Source organism: Zootermopsis nevadensis, unplaced genomic scaffold (genome assembly GCF_977971745.1).
Source record: "Zootermopsis nevadensis isolate Lab colony 2312 unplaced genomic scaffold, Znev_1.0 Znev_ptg000061l, whole genome shotgun sequence".
NCBI classification, from domain to species: Eukaryota; Metazoa; Arthropoda; class Insecta; order Blattodea; family Termopsidae; genus Zootermopsis; species Zootermopsis nevadensis.
Window position 1 is genome coordinate 12,773,144 of NW_028259192.1, and position 20,169 is coordinate 12,793,312.

The 20,169-nt window shown below is 36.2% G+C and overlaps 1 protein-coding gene across 2 annotated transcripts in view; it reads left to right on the forward strand.

Annotated features, from left to right (window-relative positions):
* Nup98-96 (nuclear pore complex protein Nup98-96) overlaps nt 1–20,169 on the forward strand; it is a 36,991-nt gene that overhangs the window by 2,663 nt on the left and 14,159 nt on the right. For both annotated transcript variants that reach the window (XM_022080189.2, XM_022080179.2), the window contains exons 3-20: nt 557–766; nt 1,310–1,552; nt 3,019–3,360; nt 4,055–4,231; nt 5,215–5,315; nt 5,639–5,924; nt 6,088–6,268; nt 8,651–8,765; nt 8,872–9,015; nt 9,231–9,469; nt 10,205–10,309; nt 11,564–11,694; nt 12,022–12,261; nt 13,674–13,927; nt 14,565–14,729; nt 14,965–15,094; nt 16,728–16,856; nt 18,252–18,434. In XM_022080189.2, the coding sequence (XP_021935881.1) occupies nt 557–766; nt 1,310–1,552; nt 3,019–3,360; nt 4,055–4,231; nt 5,215–5,315; nt 5,639–5,924; nt 6,088–6,268; nt 8,651–8,765; nt 8,872–9,015; nt 9,231–9,469; nt 10,205–10,309; nt 11,564–11,694; nt 12,022–12,261; nt 13,674–13,927; nt 14,565–14,729; nt 14,965–15,094; nt 16,728–16,856; nt 18,252–18,434 (3,375 nt within the window). The remainder of the gene's footprint in view (nt 1–556; nt 767–1,309; nt 1,553–3,018; nt 3,361–4,054; nt 4,232–5,214; nt 5,316–5,638; nt 5,925–6,087; nt 6,269–8,650; nt 8,766–8,871; nt 9,016–9,230; nt 9,470–10,204; nt 10,310–11,563; nt 11,695–12,021; nt 12,262–13,673; nt 13,928–14,564; nt 14,730–14,964; nt 15,095–16,727; nt 16,857–18,251; nt 18,435–20,169) is intronic.

Consider the following 20,169-nt stretch of genomic DNA (forward strand, 5'->3'; position numbering starts at 1 on the left):
ATAACATTCTGTTCTAACCATCTATAGGAATTATGCCATCTGGTAATAAAATGCAAAAGTTTAACTCTGTTGGTACTGGTGATAACCACCTCTCATCATCACAGCGTGGTTTCCTGAGGCATATTTCAATATTTTTCAATTATTTTATTGTTGATTTTTCATGTTTTTCCTTTTGGAGAGGCTTCACTCCTAAAATGTGCATATTTCTATCCCCCGTACAAACTACATGATGTACAATCCATAATAACCTTGATTTCTTATCTTAAGAATGCTAGGTGGCTTTTGGATATTATAGTGCTCTTTATTATGTAATTTCCAGTGGTCCCCAGTTTATTAACAAAGCTACAGGTATTCTTCTGAGCACTTTGTTGTAAAATGTGTGTGTTCTTTTGTCAAAGAGGCCATGTTACACAGCTACATGAAATTATTAAGGTTATTGTTTATATAGCTTAATCTTTTGTGTTTTTGAAAGTCTCTAAGTGGAATGGGAATTTTCATTAAGTTTATTTGTTCACGCTGATGTTTTGTAGTATATAAGATGAATTATTGTTGTTAGGTGGAGGTGGTTTCAATAGTGGAACTGCAACAAGTCCATTTGGACAAACCTTTGGGAAAAACACAACAACAGGATTTACAACACCAGCTTTTGGGTCAACAAGTTCATCACTGTTTGGTAGTAGCACTCCTACTACTGGTGGCCTCTTTGGAGGTGCTACAGCTACTCCTGTATTTGGACAAGCTCAGACTACACAGCCATCAGCATTTGGTAACGTTTCAACATTTATAAAATCAGTTATTTTCAAGTTGTGTTTCAGTGAACCATGAGTTTCCACATGAAAATTTTCCTGGCAACAGGTTTCATGACCTGACAAGTTATTTTCTTTCGGTGCAAAATAGTTAGGAATACTTGTGATAAAAAATAGTTATAAAATTGCTGTAGTATAATGTCATTGTAAAGTTAAAGCTGTTGTGTTTATTATATTACCTCATGCCTGTCCTTCATTTTGTACCGAAGCTCTGAAAGATGTTTTAGCAGTAAGTTATATGCAGCATAACCTTTTGGCTGTTGGTAAATTTTTGTGTCAAAATAGAATATGGGACAAATTAAAGTGGGGAAAAGGTTGTCTGTGGTTTGATTGCCTTGTGAAGATAAAGTCATATGAGGTATTAGGAAGTTTTGAGAGCAGTTAATGGATCAGCCCCTTTTTTGCTTTGAAGGTGTTTGGTATTTTCAAATTATTTATTAAAAGGGATTCTCCTATATAATTCAAGTTGGTATTTATTTCTTAGAACATGGTAATTTTTGCAGGTTTTCCTTCAAGTACAACAGGCAGTAATTTGTTTGGTAGTCAGCAGAATGCCAACGCAAGTTTATTTGGTGCCAATGTTACTTCTGCATTTGGTGCAAACAAACCTGCCTTTGGGGGGTTTGGAACTTCTACTGGGACTGGGTTGTTTGGGCAGCAGCAACAGCAGCAACAGACACAAGCTGCCCCATCGCTGTTTGGTCAGAGTACAGGTGCAACTAATACTGGAATCTTTGGTTCAGGAGGTTAGCACATTCTTTTATTTTATTTTGGTGGTTTTATTATGGATTGTGTTGAAAGAGTTCATGTTTTGTTATAGCCATTTTGTCATTCAAGAACCATTTAAATTTTGCTCAATATAATGCTCTAAAAGCTGTCCCAATGTACACCATGTAGGCACTTGGGGGAGAGGGTATATAGCTCCTGTTCATTCTTGACCTCGGCAGTAGATAGGCGTCTTGCCCCGGCTGCACTTTACCCCCGGGAAAGGAACCCGGTACCCATTTGATAGGGGGCTGTGTGGGGATTGAAACTCGGTTGTCCAGTCTGTAGCCAGTCACTACACTGACTGAGCTGCACCGGCTCATTAATATAATGCTCTTATGAACATAATGAAAAACAAGAAGAAAAAGTGCCTTGACTTTAAATTGCAGGCTCATGTGATTAGAAGGGAAATTTGTAGTGTCACTGGACTATAGTTACATACTGATTTTATGATGCTGCTACTCTGTCAATTGCATTTATTCTATTGCCAAAAAGAATCAGTATGTGTTAAAGTAGCAGTACGCATATCCCTCGATTTATGAACACCCAGTTTACAAATTTTTGTGACAACAAACCGTGTTAATTTATACCTGCTTTCAATGTTCAAACATTATTTTTGCTGCAACGAAGAACCAACCTTCATCTGAGGGTGGCACATCTGCTTCTCAAGTAACTGACACTGAGAAATACACAAGTTCTGATGTTTATACTTTAACTACAGTGACTGTTGTAGAATGTGAATGTTTGATTTACACTTCTGTAGTACTTTGCAGGGTTAAACAGGTAAGAACTGTCATTTAAAATGTAATGCTGTTCTTGTTTTTTATGAATATAGGTTCTAACATATGTATGAAATTTTTTTTTTATTTCTCTGGTAGTTAGGAACCGTTCAAAAAATTTTACTTGGAAATTTAAGGAAATTTGCTTTCTTGAGTTGTGAATTTTTGCCTTGCAAACAGCCTTCATTGAATGTGTTTGTAAATTGAAGGATGGGTGCACTTAACAGCCATACATTTTTGGTGTATGTGAGGTGGGGTGGCTCAGGATTGGTATCAGTGGTGTGAACTTTGATAATGGCATTGTTAAATATTTATGTTCTGATCAGAAAGTGAGTGTTAGGTTTGTGTAAGCAAAAACTATTCTTTTCAAACTGCATTATGTCTTTGTTTCTTCCATTGCATTAACTATCTTCATATAATAGAGTTCTTGAGAAGCTAATAATCACTACCCAGCTAGTCAAGAAATTTGGCACACCAACCTCATATTCTGATATTATTATTTTAATACCTGGTGAAGATTATGGATAGTTTAGCTCCTTATAATAGCTGTTTACTATAAAATTAAGTCAGAAAGGTGGATTTCTACTGCAGTTTTTTGTGTCTCCTTTAAGTACGTACTAGGTGCATCTTATTATATGAAAGAAGATTATTGCAAATGTTTTCTTCAGGTTTTGGAGCAAGCAGTACAACAACTGCAGCAGTTGGTACTCCAATTAAGTTTACTCCGGTAACTGGCTCAGACACAATGGTAAAGAATGGCGTGACACAGACAATTAGCACTCGTCATCATTGCATTACCTGCATGAAGGAATATGAATCAAAATCACTAGAAGAATTGCGTTTGGAGGATTATGCAGCAAACCGCAAGGGACCACAAGGACCACAACAAACTGGATTATTTGGAACTTCCACAGGAACTTCCCTCTTTGGTACAGGGGCTAGTACTAGCACAGGTACAGCAGGCATCTTCAATGACAACAAACCTCTGTTTGGTGGAGGTACTTCTATGGGTAAGGACATAGATGGCATTTCACAATGAATCTGATTGCTGCTTATCAATAAATATGTTTTTTAACAAACTAGCAGAAATAGTAAATATTTTTGTAAGGTTTGTACTGCTAAATGTCATGAATTATGCTATTTTTGCATATTGTGCTAGATTTAAAATTTGTTTGAGCTGTAGTATAAAAATTAGGTTAGCCTTCTGTTAAGCTGTACATAAGTAACATGGCCCACAGTTTTGTAATGGATCATTCCAGTTCCATAAATTACAAGTGATGACATCATATTTATTTTTTATTGTGTTGGTCTGTTTCTAATGGTAAGGTGGTAAGTATCATTTCTGGTCATATTGCAGTATCGTTTTCTAAATTCTTGAGTGTATGTTCATGATTATACTTATTAAATGTTAACTACCTGACATATCTTGTTTTATTTTGATGTCAGAATATTTGGTTTTGTTTAAAAGAGATCTAATTCACATATAAATTTCTATTGAAATATTACATTTTTTCTTACAAATAGCTGCCATTGTATAAAGATGTCTGGATGTATTGCATTTGATTGATTATTTTATACTTTCTATTCACCTCTTTAAGATGATTTCATTTTATGCTTTTGTGATTCACCCCAGTCTGAGGTGAATTTCTATTAGGTTGTTACTAAATGCCTATTATTGAAGGTTTTGGTATGTCACTATTGCAGGATTTGGATCAAATTCTGGTGGTATGTTTGGTTCTGCGAACCAACAAAGTAGTACACTCTTTGGAAAGTCGGGGTTTGGAACCATGACAACCACCACAGGTGGTTCTGGTTTTTCTTTCAACACAGCAACAACTGCCAATCCCTTTGGAGTGAATACACAGCCAAAACCATTTGGAAGTATGTGATACACATAAAAGTTGTACCTTGCTTGAAAGATTGTCATATTAAGATTTAAAATGTTTATAGTTTTACAGTATGTTATTTCTGCATTCTTTCATCACATTGTTAGTGTATCAGAAATATTGAATGTATGCTGCCGTAGTGACTAAAATATTTAAATTGGCCATAAGGACCCTAGATTGTTGGTTTGCTAATAGTTTTCTGGTTGAAAGTTAAGCACTGCTGAGCAAGTTTCCTGTAGTCCTGACTTGAATAGAAATATGATTTTCTGTACTTACCTTTGAATGTATATATATATGTCTCTGTGCTTGCGTGCCAGCCATTAGATTTTGAACACTAGGGTCTGTTTAGTATCTCAGTGTAATGTAAAGTTTTGTATTGGTCGTTCACCTTACTATTGACATGTTGAAACAAACTGATAGGAGAATGTATAATCAGTTAAAATGCTGATTCAACAAGATGGCATGGTCTGCCTGGATTTTACCTAAATTGCATACAGTGGTGTAGTAATACGTGCTGATATTCCTCTAACCCAACAAACTCTGACCGTTATTTTAAAATCTTTTCAAAAGTGGTTGTTTATATTTTTCACTGTACTTCAGACTTTAGTTTTATCATGTGTGCAGACACAGCAGTTTGAGCAGTAGATTGAGGCATGTTTGATTATTTAGGTCAGTTCTAAAACTTGGGCAACATGATCCACATCCGGTCATTTTTGGCCATGCAGAATGCCATGGGTTGGAAGATTTTTTATAGGGTGCTAGCAATATGTGAATGTGTACAAAGTGGATTCATAAAGTTCTTGGATGGACATGAATACCAGCAACATGTGGCTGGTAGGTTGGGGCTTGATTGTGTTTTCCATGTACCCCTGTACACAACAGCAGGATTATTTATGTGTGGTTTGACTAATGAGTGAGGTGGCCTGTTTAACAATTGGTAATCCAAAGTTTATTTTAATTCATATGTTTGGTTTGCAGCTGCTACCCCACAAACTAACACTTTGTTTGGGGCTACATCTCAGCCTTCCACATTTGGCACTCAGCCTACTGGTTTTGCTGGATTTGGAAATCAAAATCAGGTATGACAGTATATAAAAACACATGTTCTATTAAGGTAGCTTATGTTATAAGAAATTGATGAATGGATGTATTTATACACAAAGTATTAATGACATTGTGTTGCGTGACATTAATTGTTTACAATTTTTTGGCATTTTTATTATGGGAGAGGTTAATATTTGTTAATACTATGTTATAAATTGTTATATTCCTTGTATTTTGAATGTTTCTGAATTGTGCTAATCCCTCTAAGCATGAAGGAATATGTGTGGTATGATGCACCTTAAAGTCTGAGAACTAGGGAATAGATGGTCTATTTTATTGTCTCAATTTCTTTTCATAGAGTATTGGACTATTTAACCAAACCAAGCCAGCATTCAATATGGCCACAACTAGTACTGGATTTTCATTTGGTCAGAATACATCAACAAATGCTGGAGGTATGTTTGGAGCAAAACCTACCGGAACTTCAGGATTTCCAGGCACATTTGGGAATCCCACAACATCAAGCTTTGGTACTAACACTGTGTTTGGAGCAAATCAGAACTCGCCACTTTTCAACCAGCCTTTCAAACCAGCAACTTCAGGCTTTAGCTTTGGCCAGTCAGCACCTACAGGAACAGGTCTTGGTAAGTATAAATTCCAGAAAAGAATTAATAAGTTTATTTGGAAAAATTAATGGTTTTTGGAATTTAGATTTTATCTTATTTGTACATTCATTCAGTTGATTTACATTGGCATTCTTTAATTCTCTTTTATGGATGTTCATTGTGCATGTCTTGTGTTTAACAGGTGGAAGTCTAAATATTGGAGGTCAGTCCATGTTTGGAAATACAGCTAACAAACCAAATATGTTTGGAACCAGTACTATATTCAATACTGGAGGTTTTGGTCCTAGTTCAGGGTCTGTATTTCCAACAGGAATGGGACTTGGAACTTCAGTTAATCTTGGAGGAAACCCATTACTTGGAGGGTTAGTATGTTTGCTTAGCAGTATTAAACCATATGAATGCATTTTTAAAATTTAAGGTTAATTATTGACTTCTCTCTTTATGTGTGTGTGTGTAGTAAAGCATTTACCCTTTTAAACCCTGGTGGGAACTATATATACCACCTACTTTAACAGTCAGTAACTCTGCCTTTTGAATTTATTGGTTTTGTGTGATTCTCAGTGTAAATAGCAATTATTTTGCTAAACAGCTTTAACCAAGGTGAAGTGTTATTTTCTGAGGTACAGGCTGAATGAATGAGCCAGGATAGCTCAGTCAGTATAGTGACTAGCTACGGGCTGGACGACTGGGGTTCGATCCCCGACGGGGGCAGAGGATTTTTCCTCTAGCCTCTGCGTCCAGACCGGCTCTGAGGCCCACCCAGCCTCCTCTACAATGGGTACCGGGGTCCTTTCCCGGGGGTAAAGCCGGCCAGGGCGTGATGCTGACCACTCACCCCCATCTAGTGCCGAGGTCAAGGAAGAGAGGAGCTATACCTCCACTCACCCCAAACGCCTACATGGCGTATAGTGGGACAAACTTTACTTACTTTACTTTTACAGGCTGAATGTTTAAATATTATCCAGATGAGCTTTGGTTTCAAAGGATTAAGTTCTGTGTATAGGGGGCTGGATTGGGAAAGAAAATATATTGTAAATTAGACACTTTGTTAACCTGTTATTCCTTTAAACACAGTTCACCTTGTAGAAGTTATGCAAATGATACTGTAACGTGGGGCGGTATTGCTACCCTGATTGTCAACCCTGATTTATTCACATTAAATTAAGTCAGTTGCAGAGGTCTGCACATACAGTCAACTCTCTACAACAACCACACACTTAGCCTCTTTCCCTGTACACACACACACACACACATACTCTCGCACTGTCCTTCGAGCCTATCTGGTCCCCCGAGCTCGGCGCTCTTCACACTCTTCGCTTACACATCAGCCTGTAGCACCCCACTGGACACACGCTGGCTCCTCGGCCGCCACGGTCCTTACTCAGCGTCGGCCTGTAGCACCCCACTGGACACGCTGGCTCATATAAATTTGTCTGCCTGCATGTACAGTGTTTAGTCTAATTTTAGTAAAACATGAGGTTTAGAATTTTGGTTTGTTTACCTGCCAGAGAATTGGGGAAGCTAAGGTTAATCACAGTGAAAGATTTTTTCTTTTCCTCTCTCTCTCTTATTTCTGAGGTGCTTGTATTGGTTTACAATATAAGAGTCTCAGTATATTTCAGTCACCTTATTTTTCACTGTATTTCTTTTATTGATTTACCAATGCTATGTGGAAGATAATTCTTTTGGTTAGTGTCAACCAAGTTTGTGAATATGTGCTAATGCTTGTACCAATCGTGGCCCATGTGTGTGTGTTGAAGAGGGTTAGCATATAATAAAAAGTAAGCAACTCGTCGCTTTAAAGCATGTTACAGTAAAACAATTTATTTAATCTGAATTGCACTTGTATCTCAGCTCTTGTCATTATTGTTCTGTGTTGTCTTGATGATAGTCAGTTAATATGCCACATTTTGAAAGGAATATGGGAAGCTTTTTGTATCCATTTTACATTAAATATTGTTTGATGCATTAGACAAGGCATACTTTGTATTGAAGTTAATACTTTGTCAGATGCATCTTAAGTTTTGGAGGACTAGTTCAACAGGAAATGTTCTATTAACATTGTAGTAAATTTTGTTCATTGCATATGACTTGGTTTTAGAAGGTCCAATATTATGTCATGAGGAACCAAACATCATATTGTAATGGCTAGCACTCTGCTTCAGTATATTAGATGTCATTGAGTTTGAATGTTGGCCTGAAGACTTTTATTACTTACTGATGGGTCTTGTTGTTGTTGTCCTGTCCCTTCGAGAAAACTACAATTTTGCTTTGAACTTGTCTATAACCTCTTATGTTCATGTCCTTCCTCATTAATCATTCAGGAACATCTTGTCATTTCTTACTGTGTGATCAATGCAGTTGGTAAAACTCATTTAAGTAAACAAAGAAATGCAAGTGTGATGTGTCATGTGTCATGTGTTGTGTGGATATTTTATAAAGCGGAAGTTGCAGTGACAGTAAGTGATATGCTTCTTTAGCATTCAAGTACTAATGTGGAAGAAATGCATTTTGTGGCATATTGCTTACAATAAATTGGTCTGTTTGTAAATTAAACAAGAATGGAGCTATGGTCATTGGTGCCCCAGTCCCACTCTTTGACCAAAATTTAAAAATGGGTCTTGATGACTTTCTCTGCATTCCCAATTATAATTAATTCAGTAGTCATATTAATCCTAACATTCATTTTTACCAACATAGGCCTGCAACATGTGTTGGGTAAAATAATGTTTTGTTATTTACAGAACTGGAACTAGCACAGCAACAAATCAGCAAGACAGTGGGACTGTTCATCAGCAGATTTTGGCCTTGGCCTCCATGCCGTTTGGTGATTCTCCATTGTTTCGAAATCTCCTGCCAGTAAGTTCTGTATTTTGTAAGAGGGTTCTGAATTGTTTGTTTATTCAAATAAATATAACTTGGGGTACCTGAAAGTGACTGATAATAATATGGTGTGTCTCTGTAGGCTACTGGTAAAACAGATGAGCTACTTAAACCAACAAATCCAGCAGCCCAGAAAGCAGCTGTCTCTAATAACCATTTCAAAGTCTCACCCAGAGGAAATGTTAAAATCAAAGTGAAGCCACTTGGAGCATCTTCTCTTTCCAAAGTAAGTACTTTAGCTAAATTGAAGCTGTCCCCAGTACATGTTGTGAAGGCATTTGGGGGGGAGGGGGGGAGTAGAGGATGCATAGCTTCTATTCATTCTCAATGCTGGATGAGGGTGAATGAGCATCTAAATATGTGTGTGGGGTGTTTAAAACATTGGCTGGCTGCAGATTGAGAATCCCTGCTTTGTAGTATATTCTCTTGTTGTCTTTACAGAAGTCCTTGTTTGAGGGTCTTGAGGAATCTGACCCTACTTTACTGGACACTTTCCAACCTCGCTCCATCACCAAGAAACTGATGTTAAAACCAAAGGCAACAACCCCTACAAGTGGAAAACCAATTGCACAATCATCAGCTGCCATACCAGGACCATCTGACATACTGGAAGCTGATAAGGAAAATAAATATGTTCAGCAAACTAGTGTTACACTTCCAGAACAGTGTGAAGACTCATGGTATGTATTTGAAGTATTTTTTTATAATTATTTCATGCTCCATTGGAATACAATTTTCTCTTGAGGTGACATTTATTCTTGCCATAATCTGGAGTAACAGGTGCTTAGGTCAAAATTGTGAGTCATCTCATGAATTGTAAATGGTTTTTTAAGTTTGGTTCAGAATTCAAGTTTGTCACAATTTTGTAAACATTCAAATAAATGCCATCATTTGATTATTAACCTGAACATAAGTGTATCTGCATACTAACAACAAAAATTGTAAGCTCAGGTTTCTTGAATACAGAGTATCTCTTCTCGGGCAGAGTGATTCACAGTGTAATACATTTTATATGGCATACATATGCATGCATGTATGTATATTTTTTTATGTATTTATGTCTTAACAAACTCTCCAGTCAGCTTTTACAGTGTACTTTTGTGTATTGTAGTGTAGTGAATGAAACTATGCAGGCACAATAGTAGGCGAACTGTAGAAATCACAGATTTTAGTTGTGCGGTATCTGAAAATACTAATTTATTTCATCCTCCCTGAGTCAAATATTTTCTCAGCACTTCGGTTTGCTTTCATCCATCAAAGTAAGGGACCATGTTTCACTGCAATGAAACAACTGGCATAATTACCTCATATATTCATATCTTAGCTTTTTGGAATGTAGGCAGGATTGTAACAGTTTAAACTGAGTGATAACAGCCATTTCTAGAATTTGCTGTTCTAATATTATTTTACTGCAGGCTCCGTAAATCACTCCGTGAAAGTGCAACAGAAACTGAAGGAGAACAAGAAGCTTCAGATGCACGGGAGACATCACCACCTTTGATAAGAACTCCATTTATCAGGTATGTGCAGTGTAAATCACAGTAGAATGAGTATGATCTGTAACCAGAAATTCATTGTAGCAAGCAGTCAGCGGCACTGTCCATTTTTAATGTTGAACATATGGAAAATGTCACATGACTTGAGGGCTCTTTTCCAGCACTGTTGTTAAAATAAGTAAATCCTAACTAGCTACAAATTTTTCTGTAACTTTTTCACCAGCTGTGATTTCAGTTTTGCCTTTCAGAGCTGTTTATAGCTTGTAGTTTATAAAGGTTCTTTTAAGCTACCCTTTGCATGTCTCCCTGGCATAGGAGAAAAAAAACTACATTTTTGAATCTGAGTAGCTCACTTCCAGGTATTAATGAGTTAACATCCATCACATGACATCCTCTGATCATCATTTCAGTTCTGCTTGGTTTCTCTTAGGTAGTTTACATTGCCAGTTGATCACACTGCTCTTTGACATGTCAGTAACTTAGCTGCAAACAAAGTAACAAAAGTTATATTTCTATCTTGTGCTGTTCTGTGTGACATTGACAACAGCAAACTGTTATGGGGTAGTTGATATGTTGTCACATCACAACTGGAGAAAACATTACTGTCTTCTGATAATGCTTTTGTTTAAAATACATTCACTGAGGCTTGTAATATGTTGGGCGAAAACATCTAATCATAGAGTCAAATTTTGGTTGTGTTTATTTTAAGTCTTTACACTTTTAGATAGTAGATGGGAAGACAAAAGATACTGAACTGAATTGTAGCAAGCATTACCTGAATTGAATTCGCTTATAATTTCATGAATACAGTTTTGATGTGTTACCGTTACTGTTGTTCCCAGATACTTTGTCACATTTTAGAAGGATGCTTCTTGGTTTTATTTGTGTTTACTTCTAGATTAAATTCCTGTTAATTTAGACCAAAAGCTGATTCAATTCCAGTCCGTTATTGTTTTCTAGGACTTTCTTGTTTGTGCTGCTCATTGCAGCTATGTGAAATAAGGTAGCCAGTTATTGAAACACATATACAGTTATTCTCTTATTTTGATTCAGGCAATGTCCACTATTATGTTAATAGTTAGTGTGTCATTTATCCTGATTGTGCATATTCACAAGTTCAAGTGGTTACATCCCAGTTTAAGGGCAGAATTGGATGTACACAGCAGTCATTTCTATGCTACTGGGTAAATTGCATTCTCATAACCAAATTTAGTTTTATTTGTAACCATATGGTATAGCCAGGTCAGTATTGAGTATTGCATATTTGCTCTTTTTCAGTCCTGGACAAAGGAACAATGAATCAGTTATTGACAACACAATTGCAGAATTAAAAACACAGAAAGACAGTCGTTCATCCCTAAATATGGATGATAAAGAGAATGTCAGCAACAACAGCTCATCATCATCTGGTAGGTTACAGTATATTTTTCTAATCATGTAAATAAATGTAAATTACAACTGATCAAAGCACTCCTGCTTCGTGTTTGGAAGGTCTTGGGTTTAAATCTGAGATACAAGAACAGCTGTCCTAACAGGTTTTCCTTGGGCCTATCAGGCAAGTCCTGGGATACACCCTTCATTTGGCCATGACAATTTCCTTCCATACCCTTAACCAATTTGTTGTGTTTTAATCTTCATTTTATTTGATGCTATATATATATTTAATTTTACGAACAAGTGGAATGAAAAATGTTTTTACAAGATTTGTATAAAATGTGTTGCTTATTATGTTTCAGATGACAGCTTGGAGGCAGATGAACCTGCTACATTCATGGAAGGTCAGGACTCCCATCCGACTGGAATTGTATTGCGCCGAGTTGGCTATTATACAATTCCATCTCTGGATGAGCTAATATGTCATATGAGTGATGATGGCAGCTGTGTAGTGGATAACTTCACAGTTGGTCGTGAGGGGTATGGCAATGTCTTCTTCCCTGATTCGTTTGATGTGGCTGATCTTAACCTGGATGAAATAGGTGAATGTGGCAATGAGTTCATTAATACATCATATTTTCCTGATTAAAATATTTTTACACATTTATTATTTCCATTGAAATTGGATGATTGACTTACATTCACATTTGAAGAAAAATGCATAAAAAGCAACATCTCAACATTGCCTTTGAAAATAGACCATAACTGTACTTTGCCTCAAAATTCATGTATACGATCAAACATCACTATACAGTGAAACCTCTATCCATCGTTCCCGAAACTATCGTTTTCCCGGATGCATCGTCCGTTTTGTTCGGTCCCGAATACATCCCATATAAAATAATGTTACATTTTCCCGCTTCTATCGTTCCTCGAACTATCGTTTTATCGCATCGATCGTTCAAAAATCTTAGTCCCGGCCCACAAATTTCCCGCAATGATCGTTTCTGAGAATTTAAAATGCTGGGTTTTGAGATAAATTATTACCGAAAGACGCACAATGTTTTTGGAATACACAGTAGCAGTAACCTGTTATGTCGCCCAACCTGCACAGATTCTTTTGGAATGAGGGGTCAGCGGTGCAGGGGTGATAGTTGGAGTGAATGGCGGTGCCCATTGTCAGAAATTTTACGATTTTAATTAGGGTGCACTCATATTTCGTTCCAGCGATGCCAGATGGCATGTGCAGTGTGAATTTCTTCACAAATGCTTTTATTATAAGTACAAAGGAAAGGCTGGCGGCACTTTTCATTCTTCTGGTTCATCTCGTTTCCAGCGGTTCAGGGTCTTCTACAGCTACGTTTCGTTGAGTTCGGCAGTAATAGTATTTCCATTCTTCCTGTTATTGTCCGCAAAGGGGGTTGGAGTGGTGAGGAAGAAGAAGACAACGCTGCATTGGCGAAAGTGAAGTCGTTCTTTTATGCGCTTAATATTAGTGAACGTGACGAGGAAAACATTTTGAACGTGGAAAGTGCTCTGTTTGGTCTAAAACGTAAAGTTTCGACAAACCAGTTGACCATTAAAGACTTTTTTGGTAAAAAGAAGTAACTTTGAAAGAGAAACATTGTTTTTTTTTAAATTTTTAATGCTTTCCCGCATCTATCGTTTTCCCGCATTCATCGTTTTTATTTCCCACCCCCGCCAAAAACGATGCATCGAGGTTTCACTGTACTTCCAAAACAGTGAATGTTGGATTTTTATTACTGTTACTACCTTTCTCACATGTAATTTAGTTATGGTTTTTGATGTCATTAGATTATAATTAGCTTTGAGACATGTTTCATAACTACATAACAATCTTCACTTTCGCGTACCATGATTTGGTATTTTTACGTTTTAACTGAATGAAACTTTCATTCACATTTCATTGAAATGTGTATTTAAATGTTACTACATGGATATAAATATGAATGGATTGTTTTATATTTAACAATATACCTATTTTTTATTACAGTACACTTCCGTTACAAAGAAGTTATGTTGTACCCTGATGATGAAAAGAAGCCACCAGTGGGTTGTGGGCTGAACCGTCGAGCACAAGTGACTTTAGACCGAGTTTGGCCAGTGGATAAGACGACTCATAACCCTATCACTAATACAGAGCGACTGAAACAGATGGATTATGAGGGAAAGCTACGTAGAGTTTGTGCCAAGTTGAAGACTCGTTTCTTAGAGTATCGGCCACAGACTGGTTCCTGGGTATTCAAAGTGAGTACCCAAGGTGTTCATGTTTATTTTAAATAGCAAGTTTTTATCATTGACTACATACATGCCCTTACAACTTCTTACAAAGAAAGTTTATACTCTGTGTGTGTGCGTGTGCATGTGCACATTCTGTTTTTGTGGTTCCTTATAGGTGTTCTGTTAATTAGTCTTGCCTTCTCCATCTTTGTTATGAATTTGTAATTCCATTTCATTCTTCCCAATATAAATTGGGCAGCTGAGCAATTTACACTTTTTAAAACAGGAGGCTGGCATGAACATTGTTTAGAATCTTTTGCAGTTGAGACTGGTGGAAAAGAAATATCTAGTACCAAATGCAGTAGTGGTTAGTTTCATGTAGGCCTGAATGTTATCTAGGGATATATTATTTGCTGAGTATTTATTTAAACACCTGGTGGTAAGTTTTGCATCATATAAATTGTAGACTTTAATTGATAATTGAATAATGCATTTGATAATGGATTACTTTTAGTCCTTTTAAGAGGGAAACAAGGTGTGTATGAAAGATGGAAACTGAGATCTGTTGATATTTAACTTTATTGCCAGAATTATTTCTTCTGTGATACATATGCTTTCATTTGTTTTAATAATTTTTCACCTATGAATTTTTTTTTTTTGCAAGGTTGACCATTTCTCCAAATATGGCTTAAGTGATTCAGATGAAGATGATATACCAGTTTCTGATGTCAAGAAGTTCAAACCTACTGCACCCCTACTTCAGCAACATGAAAAACACCAGAAAATACAGCAACACCATAAAACTGATAAGCCATTATTAGCTAGAGAGGTAAGTCCTGTGGGAACTAACTGCATTTAGCAGGGCTTTTGTTGAGAAGCTGATGGTCACACAGGTCATCAAGAAATTACCTGTTCATGTTTACAGGAAAGTGCCACTAAATCTTATCTTGTACCAGTTGAATTTACTTACAACTTTATTTTCTGCTTTTTTAATTATCATAGTCTAGGCCAATCAAGACAGCCTACAAGAATTTTGCAACACATTGTATTTGCATATGTTTCAGATATCACATGGTTTATCAGATGGTTTACTGTCTAATGACATTAGTAAACATCCTCATGCCTTAGTACCTGTGTTGTTGGAAGATGATCAAGATATGGAGGAGGGTATCCGGCAGCAATTGGGAGCATATGGTAATGATATTGGTGAACTGAATAGAACACTTTAACAGTTTTAGTGTTGTTTGTAGTGAAACATTTTCCGCAATAAAATTGTTTAAGTCTATGCAATAGCAAAGAGAAACATGCCAGTTTACTTCACATGTTTTATCAGTATACATTTCTTCACTCAAAAATACAGGTAGCCCTCGATTTACGCCGGGGATACATTCCTGGACAAACCGGCGTAAACAGAATCAGTGTAAATTGAAACTGTTTTATAATGTAAATCAATGGGAAGTCAATGACATGCGTTCCCAGCATCCAAACATCGACGAGTAATATAATGACATTACATTTAAAGATCTGAATAACATAGATAAAATAAAGGGAATTTAAAAATATATTTTAAACCCTTGCAATCAGCAATACATTGGTCCCCGTGATTGACTGCGATTCTTTCATGCGATTGATGTGTACAGTCATCTCTGCTGTTATGCGATAGTTGCATTCATGTAAGACGCCAACTTATAGAAAATCGCGTAGTAAAAATAACCCCATTACCTCCGCAGAGATTAAATTAGTCCTTTGAAAGTTTAAAGCACCAGGAATGAAATTGCATAAGAGCAAACTCGCATATGCAAAAGTTTGCATTTCACAAACAGCTTTTACCGATTCATCGATCTCATTGGAGCAAATTCGCGTTAACGGAATTGCAGAGATGACTGTATTTATAATTTTTATTCAAAATCAGGGATGTAAGAATTACGATTTGGTATAAGAATCAGTGTGAGATACATTGTAAAACGTTATAAATATTATTAAAATATTTTTTTTCACTTTTTGACTTACTGGTTTCAAAATCAGCATTATTCTGAATCGGCGCAAATCGAGGGCTACCTGTAGTTTTACAAGCAGTGCAGTGGTGGTTATAAAACATCTATCTACACATTCACCCTCTCCTATCTTTCTAGTTAGCAGTAGCTGCTCGTGTTGGATTGTATCTGCTTGCTTTTACCTTTTGATATTTTGCTTCTCCAGTTCCTCATGTTGAGATGGACTGTTTTCTTCTAGATCAACCTTGGAAATTCAAAGCTGTCAAAGATCTTTTTGAAAGCTCCACCATCAGTGGTGTTACATGTTGGGTGTCTTAATATATTCAGCCTGGCTAGGAGTTTATATTATATCTTCTGTTACATTAACAGTAATAAGTAGTGCTTTGAAAGTATGTCAAATATGGTGATATATAATGGTTACACAGCTGGTTCAAAATATTGGTTGCAAATACCTAGGGAAATGAGCTTTTTTCACTTACAGTTTATCTGTTTCTCAATATTATGCAGCTGTAATTTTCCTACCCTCAGTCTGATGTGTAAAATTATACTCCATGAAAAGGAATATTCTCATATTTTATGTATTGTATCTCTTAGACATGAATTTTTTTGTTTAAAACATTTGTAAATTATGCAAACAAGTGTGAACTTACTGACCCTTAATTTCCTGTGTACTGTATTATAGGTACTTGATCAAGCTTTTATCTTTGGTTCTCAATTAAAAGGGCGTAAGTCATGTTATTTGTATTACTTAAGCCCTTCTTTCTGAATGTCAAAGATATGTTAAATTCTTTAAAAGTATTTGTTACAAATATCCTGTGGTATAATTTTGTTAGGCGATGAATTGGAAAAAATGCAACAAAGTCCAACAGTGCAGTTGGCAAGAGAAGTTGGATCACCAACTCACAAAGTTCAGCTGATGAAGGCATCCTTCTTTATGGAAGATGAAGGGAGTTTGGAACCTGGTAAGTATTTTTGTAATTTAAGATGGTGTTTTGTGAAGTAGCAGATGTACCTTTGGTCTGATGAACCTGTATATGAGAAGGATATCTCTCTCTTTGTTTTTATGTATATAATATCACAGTTCTGAAGGAATATGTTACTGGCTGTATTTTGAGCACTAGATAGTTTTTTCAGCTGATGAAGAGGTTCTTCTTTGTTGTGGAACCATAAGGTGACACTATACTGAAACATTTAAGTCCAGTTGACATCTTTATGTATGTAGGGACTGAAGCATTTTGCTCCATCTAGGTGTTTCAGTAATAGCAGTTACAGATGAGTGTGACATACACAACACTGTTCATATCTTTGAGATATTTGTTATGAAAGAAATCATATTTTTCATTTGTTCCCTCTGTTTATATTCCATTTCCATGATTGCCTAAATGTTATTCAGTATAGCTTATTAATCTTTTACATATTATTATTTTTTCTATTGGTGTTATTTCATTTACTGTCATAAGATGAAATAATTCCTCCTTTGGTAGTTGACATCTGTGCAGCTTTTTGTGCTTGTCAGGTATATTCTGGTACCCCAAACATGTAACAGTCCTTATAAAATTATTTTGAGATCAACATATATAGGTTTCATGATACTGATCACTTATGATTGCTGGATGTTGTTAACATATTTGTTTATTTTTTATTTCTATTATTTTGGATTTCCATTTTTTAGCTCTTTTAATGTGAACATTATTGTGCATGGGTTGTTGACCTATCATCTCTGCAACCACAGTGTAACACATTGGTTTAACTTTAGGCCTCAGGGAAGTTGATCTATGTATTTAAATTATTCATTGTCAGGACTTTTTGCATCGTCTGTTCTTTAAAACCTCAACCTTTCGCAGGCTGGTTCTGTCTCCGTCTTCAGGTGAGAGATACCTACTCTGTTGGGTCCCTTAGATAGACAGAGACTAGCTCTATCTAAGGGACCCAACAGAGTAGGTACCTGCCACCTGAAGATGGTGAAAGAACCAGCCTCCGAAACGTCAAGGTTTTAAAGAACAGAGGATGGAAAAAGTCCTGACAATGAATAATTTTAAGTGTAAACTTTAGAATTGAATGATTTGTGTATATTTGTATATTTTCAGTGACAGTTGTGTGACATTAATGGGTTACCATTTCAGACTTCTTGATGTAATGACCTTCCGTACTTATATGAAGGAATAATTACCAATATTACGTTTGAGAGGTTGGAGATTTTCATGGTGGTGAAAGACCGTAAACCAGATTAAGCTTGCTTCTTTCTCTGTTCTCATTTAGTTGTTTATCAGGCCCAGATATTCTTCTCAGTACTTCACTTGCTTTGATATTTTTGGTTACCTTTCCTTCATTATGTATGTTGCACTTCTTCTGTTTAGATTTAATGGAGCTGACGGAATTTTGTGGAGGCAGGTTGTTGCATGTAGATGCTGGTGACCTAAGTGAAGGTGACTCTGAGAAGGACATTTCTGTACCCAGGCTACCCAAGAGCTTTGCTGTATTTCGTACTCAGTTCTCTACTCCAGAGCCAAGCCCACGAAGGATGTCTGTTGCTATTAAGGGTGAGAAATAGGCACTGCAAATTTTTCTCTTCTGCACAGATTATCTGTTCAAGTACTTTCTGTTAATAAGAGTATGTGATAAACATAATTGCATGTAAAAATTTCCTTCCTTTTTCCTTTAATTGTAAGTTTAAGGTAGGATGAAAGACAGCAATAGCTTTATAACTGCTAAGTACAGTGAGGCTATTTGGTGGTTGTACTGCTATGACAAAAAAATAGTGTGGCATCCAAGACATTTATTGTGCAACGTGGAATAGCTGTGTCATGTCATCAGCACATCCACTAAATATTTTTAACTGTAGACATCATTGTTGAAGTTGTAGTCATTTTATGTAAGTTTTGTTTATAATTTCAAAAAAATAAATGCTGTGTCTCAGTCAAGGTAAATATATGTGCTTTGACTGCTGTGGCAATGATGCTATTTTATATAGAGAAGTTATATTGGGTTCTGTTCAAACCCTGCTTACATTTGAGGTAAGGCACAAGTTAAGAACCGTCTACACATGTCTGCATACACACACACAGACTGATTCCCACACACACAAAAATTCCTCTGAATGTTCGTGTCTATCTTCATGTACAGTGGATTCTGGTTAATTGGGACACATCAGGACTAGAACACTTTAGCCCAGTTAAGCGGCTGCCCCAATTATGCGAAGTTCCAAGCAAATAGTTAACAAGGTTTGTTCTTTAAGATTTGTCCCAAATAAATGGCTGGAATCTACTGTATTTCTATGGGAAACTAGTTATAATTAAATAGGTATATATAACTGTTACTGCTGAACCAGATTTTGTTAACTGCTTATTTATGTCTGGCTGATTGTGGTTGTTTTCTTCTTAGGAACATACTGTCTCGCATGTATATCTGGGGTCTTCAGATTTTCAAAGAGATGAAGTAATTGTTCATCATGACTTCATACTTTGAAAAAATCATAGTTAAAAAGCTTTGTGAGGAACAATAAACTAGTTTCAAATTAAATTCAATTAGGAACATTTTTTGATATATTTGTTATTTTGAATTCTGTGAACTAATTTTATGTAGATATTTTCATTTAACAAAACTAAATAGTATGTAAGTTACTAAGGTGTTGCTTCACTGCCATGAATTACCATTGAAAATGCCATAGCTGAGGTGGTTACTTGATGGATTCTCACTTTGAAGGCCCAGGTTCATGGCCAGGGCAGTCCATATAGGATTTATGGTGGGCAAAGTGGCACTGGGACAGATTGTTCTCCAAGTCCTTCAGTTTTCCTTGTCAGTATCATTCCATTGCTGCTGTACATTCACTCATGTATCATCTTTGTGATGGATAGTGGGACATAGTGTCACCCCATTATAACAGTAAAAAAATACCATTGAAAAGAAAGTGTTGTGCAAAGTGCCAGAGCAGGCATGTTAAAGAGTCAAAGCCTCATAAATGATTGGAATCTGCTTTAAAATTGAATGCTTATTGTTATTAATTGCTACAGTGTTTGTATATGTTTATTCATTTGTGAAAGGCTAAAGAATTAATGTATTTTAAATGTCTATACTATTGTGCTATGTGGTCAGAAGACTACTTAGCAATTAAAAGTTGTCCCTAATTGGGGATGCAGTTTTAAGACAACTGTATGTTAAAGTAGGCAAAACCTTATCCCAAATTTGGGTAATTATGAGAACTGTCTTTTTGCTGTGTATTAAAATATACTAGTAGTTAATAAAACATGCATGTTAATAAAGAGATTTAATTTAAGA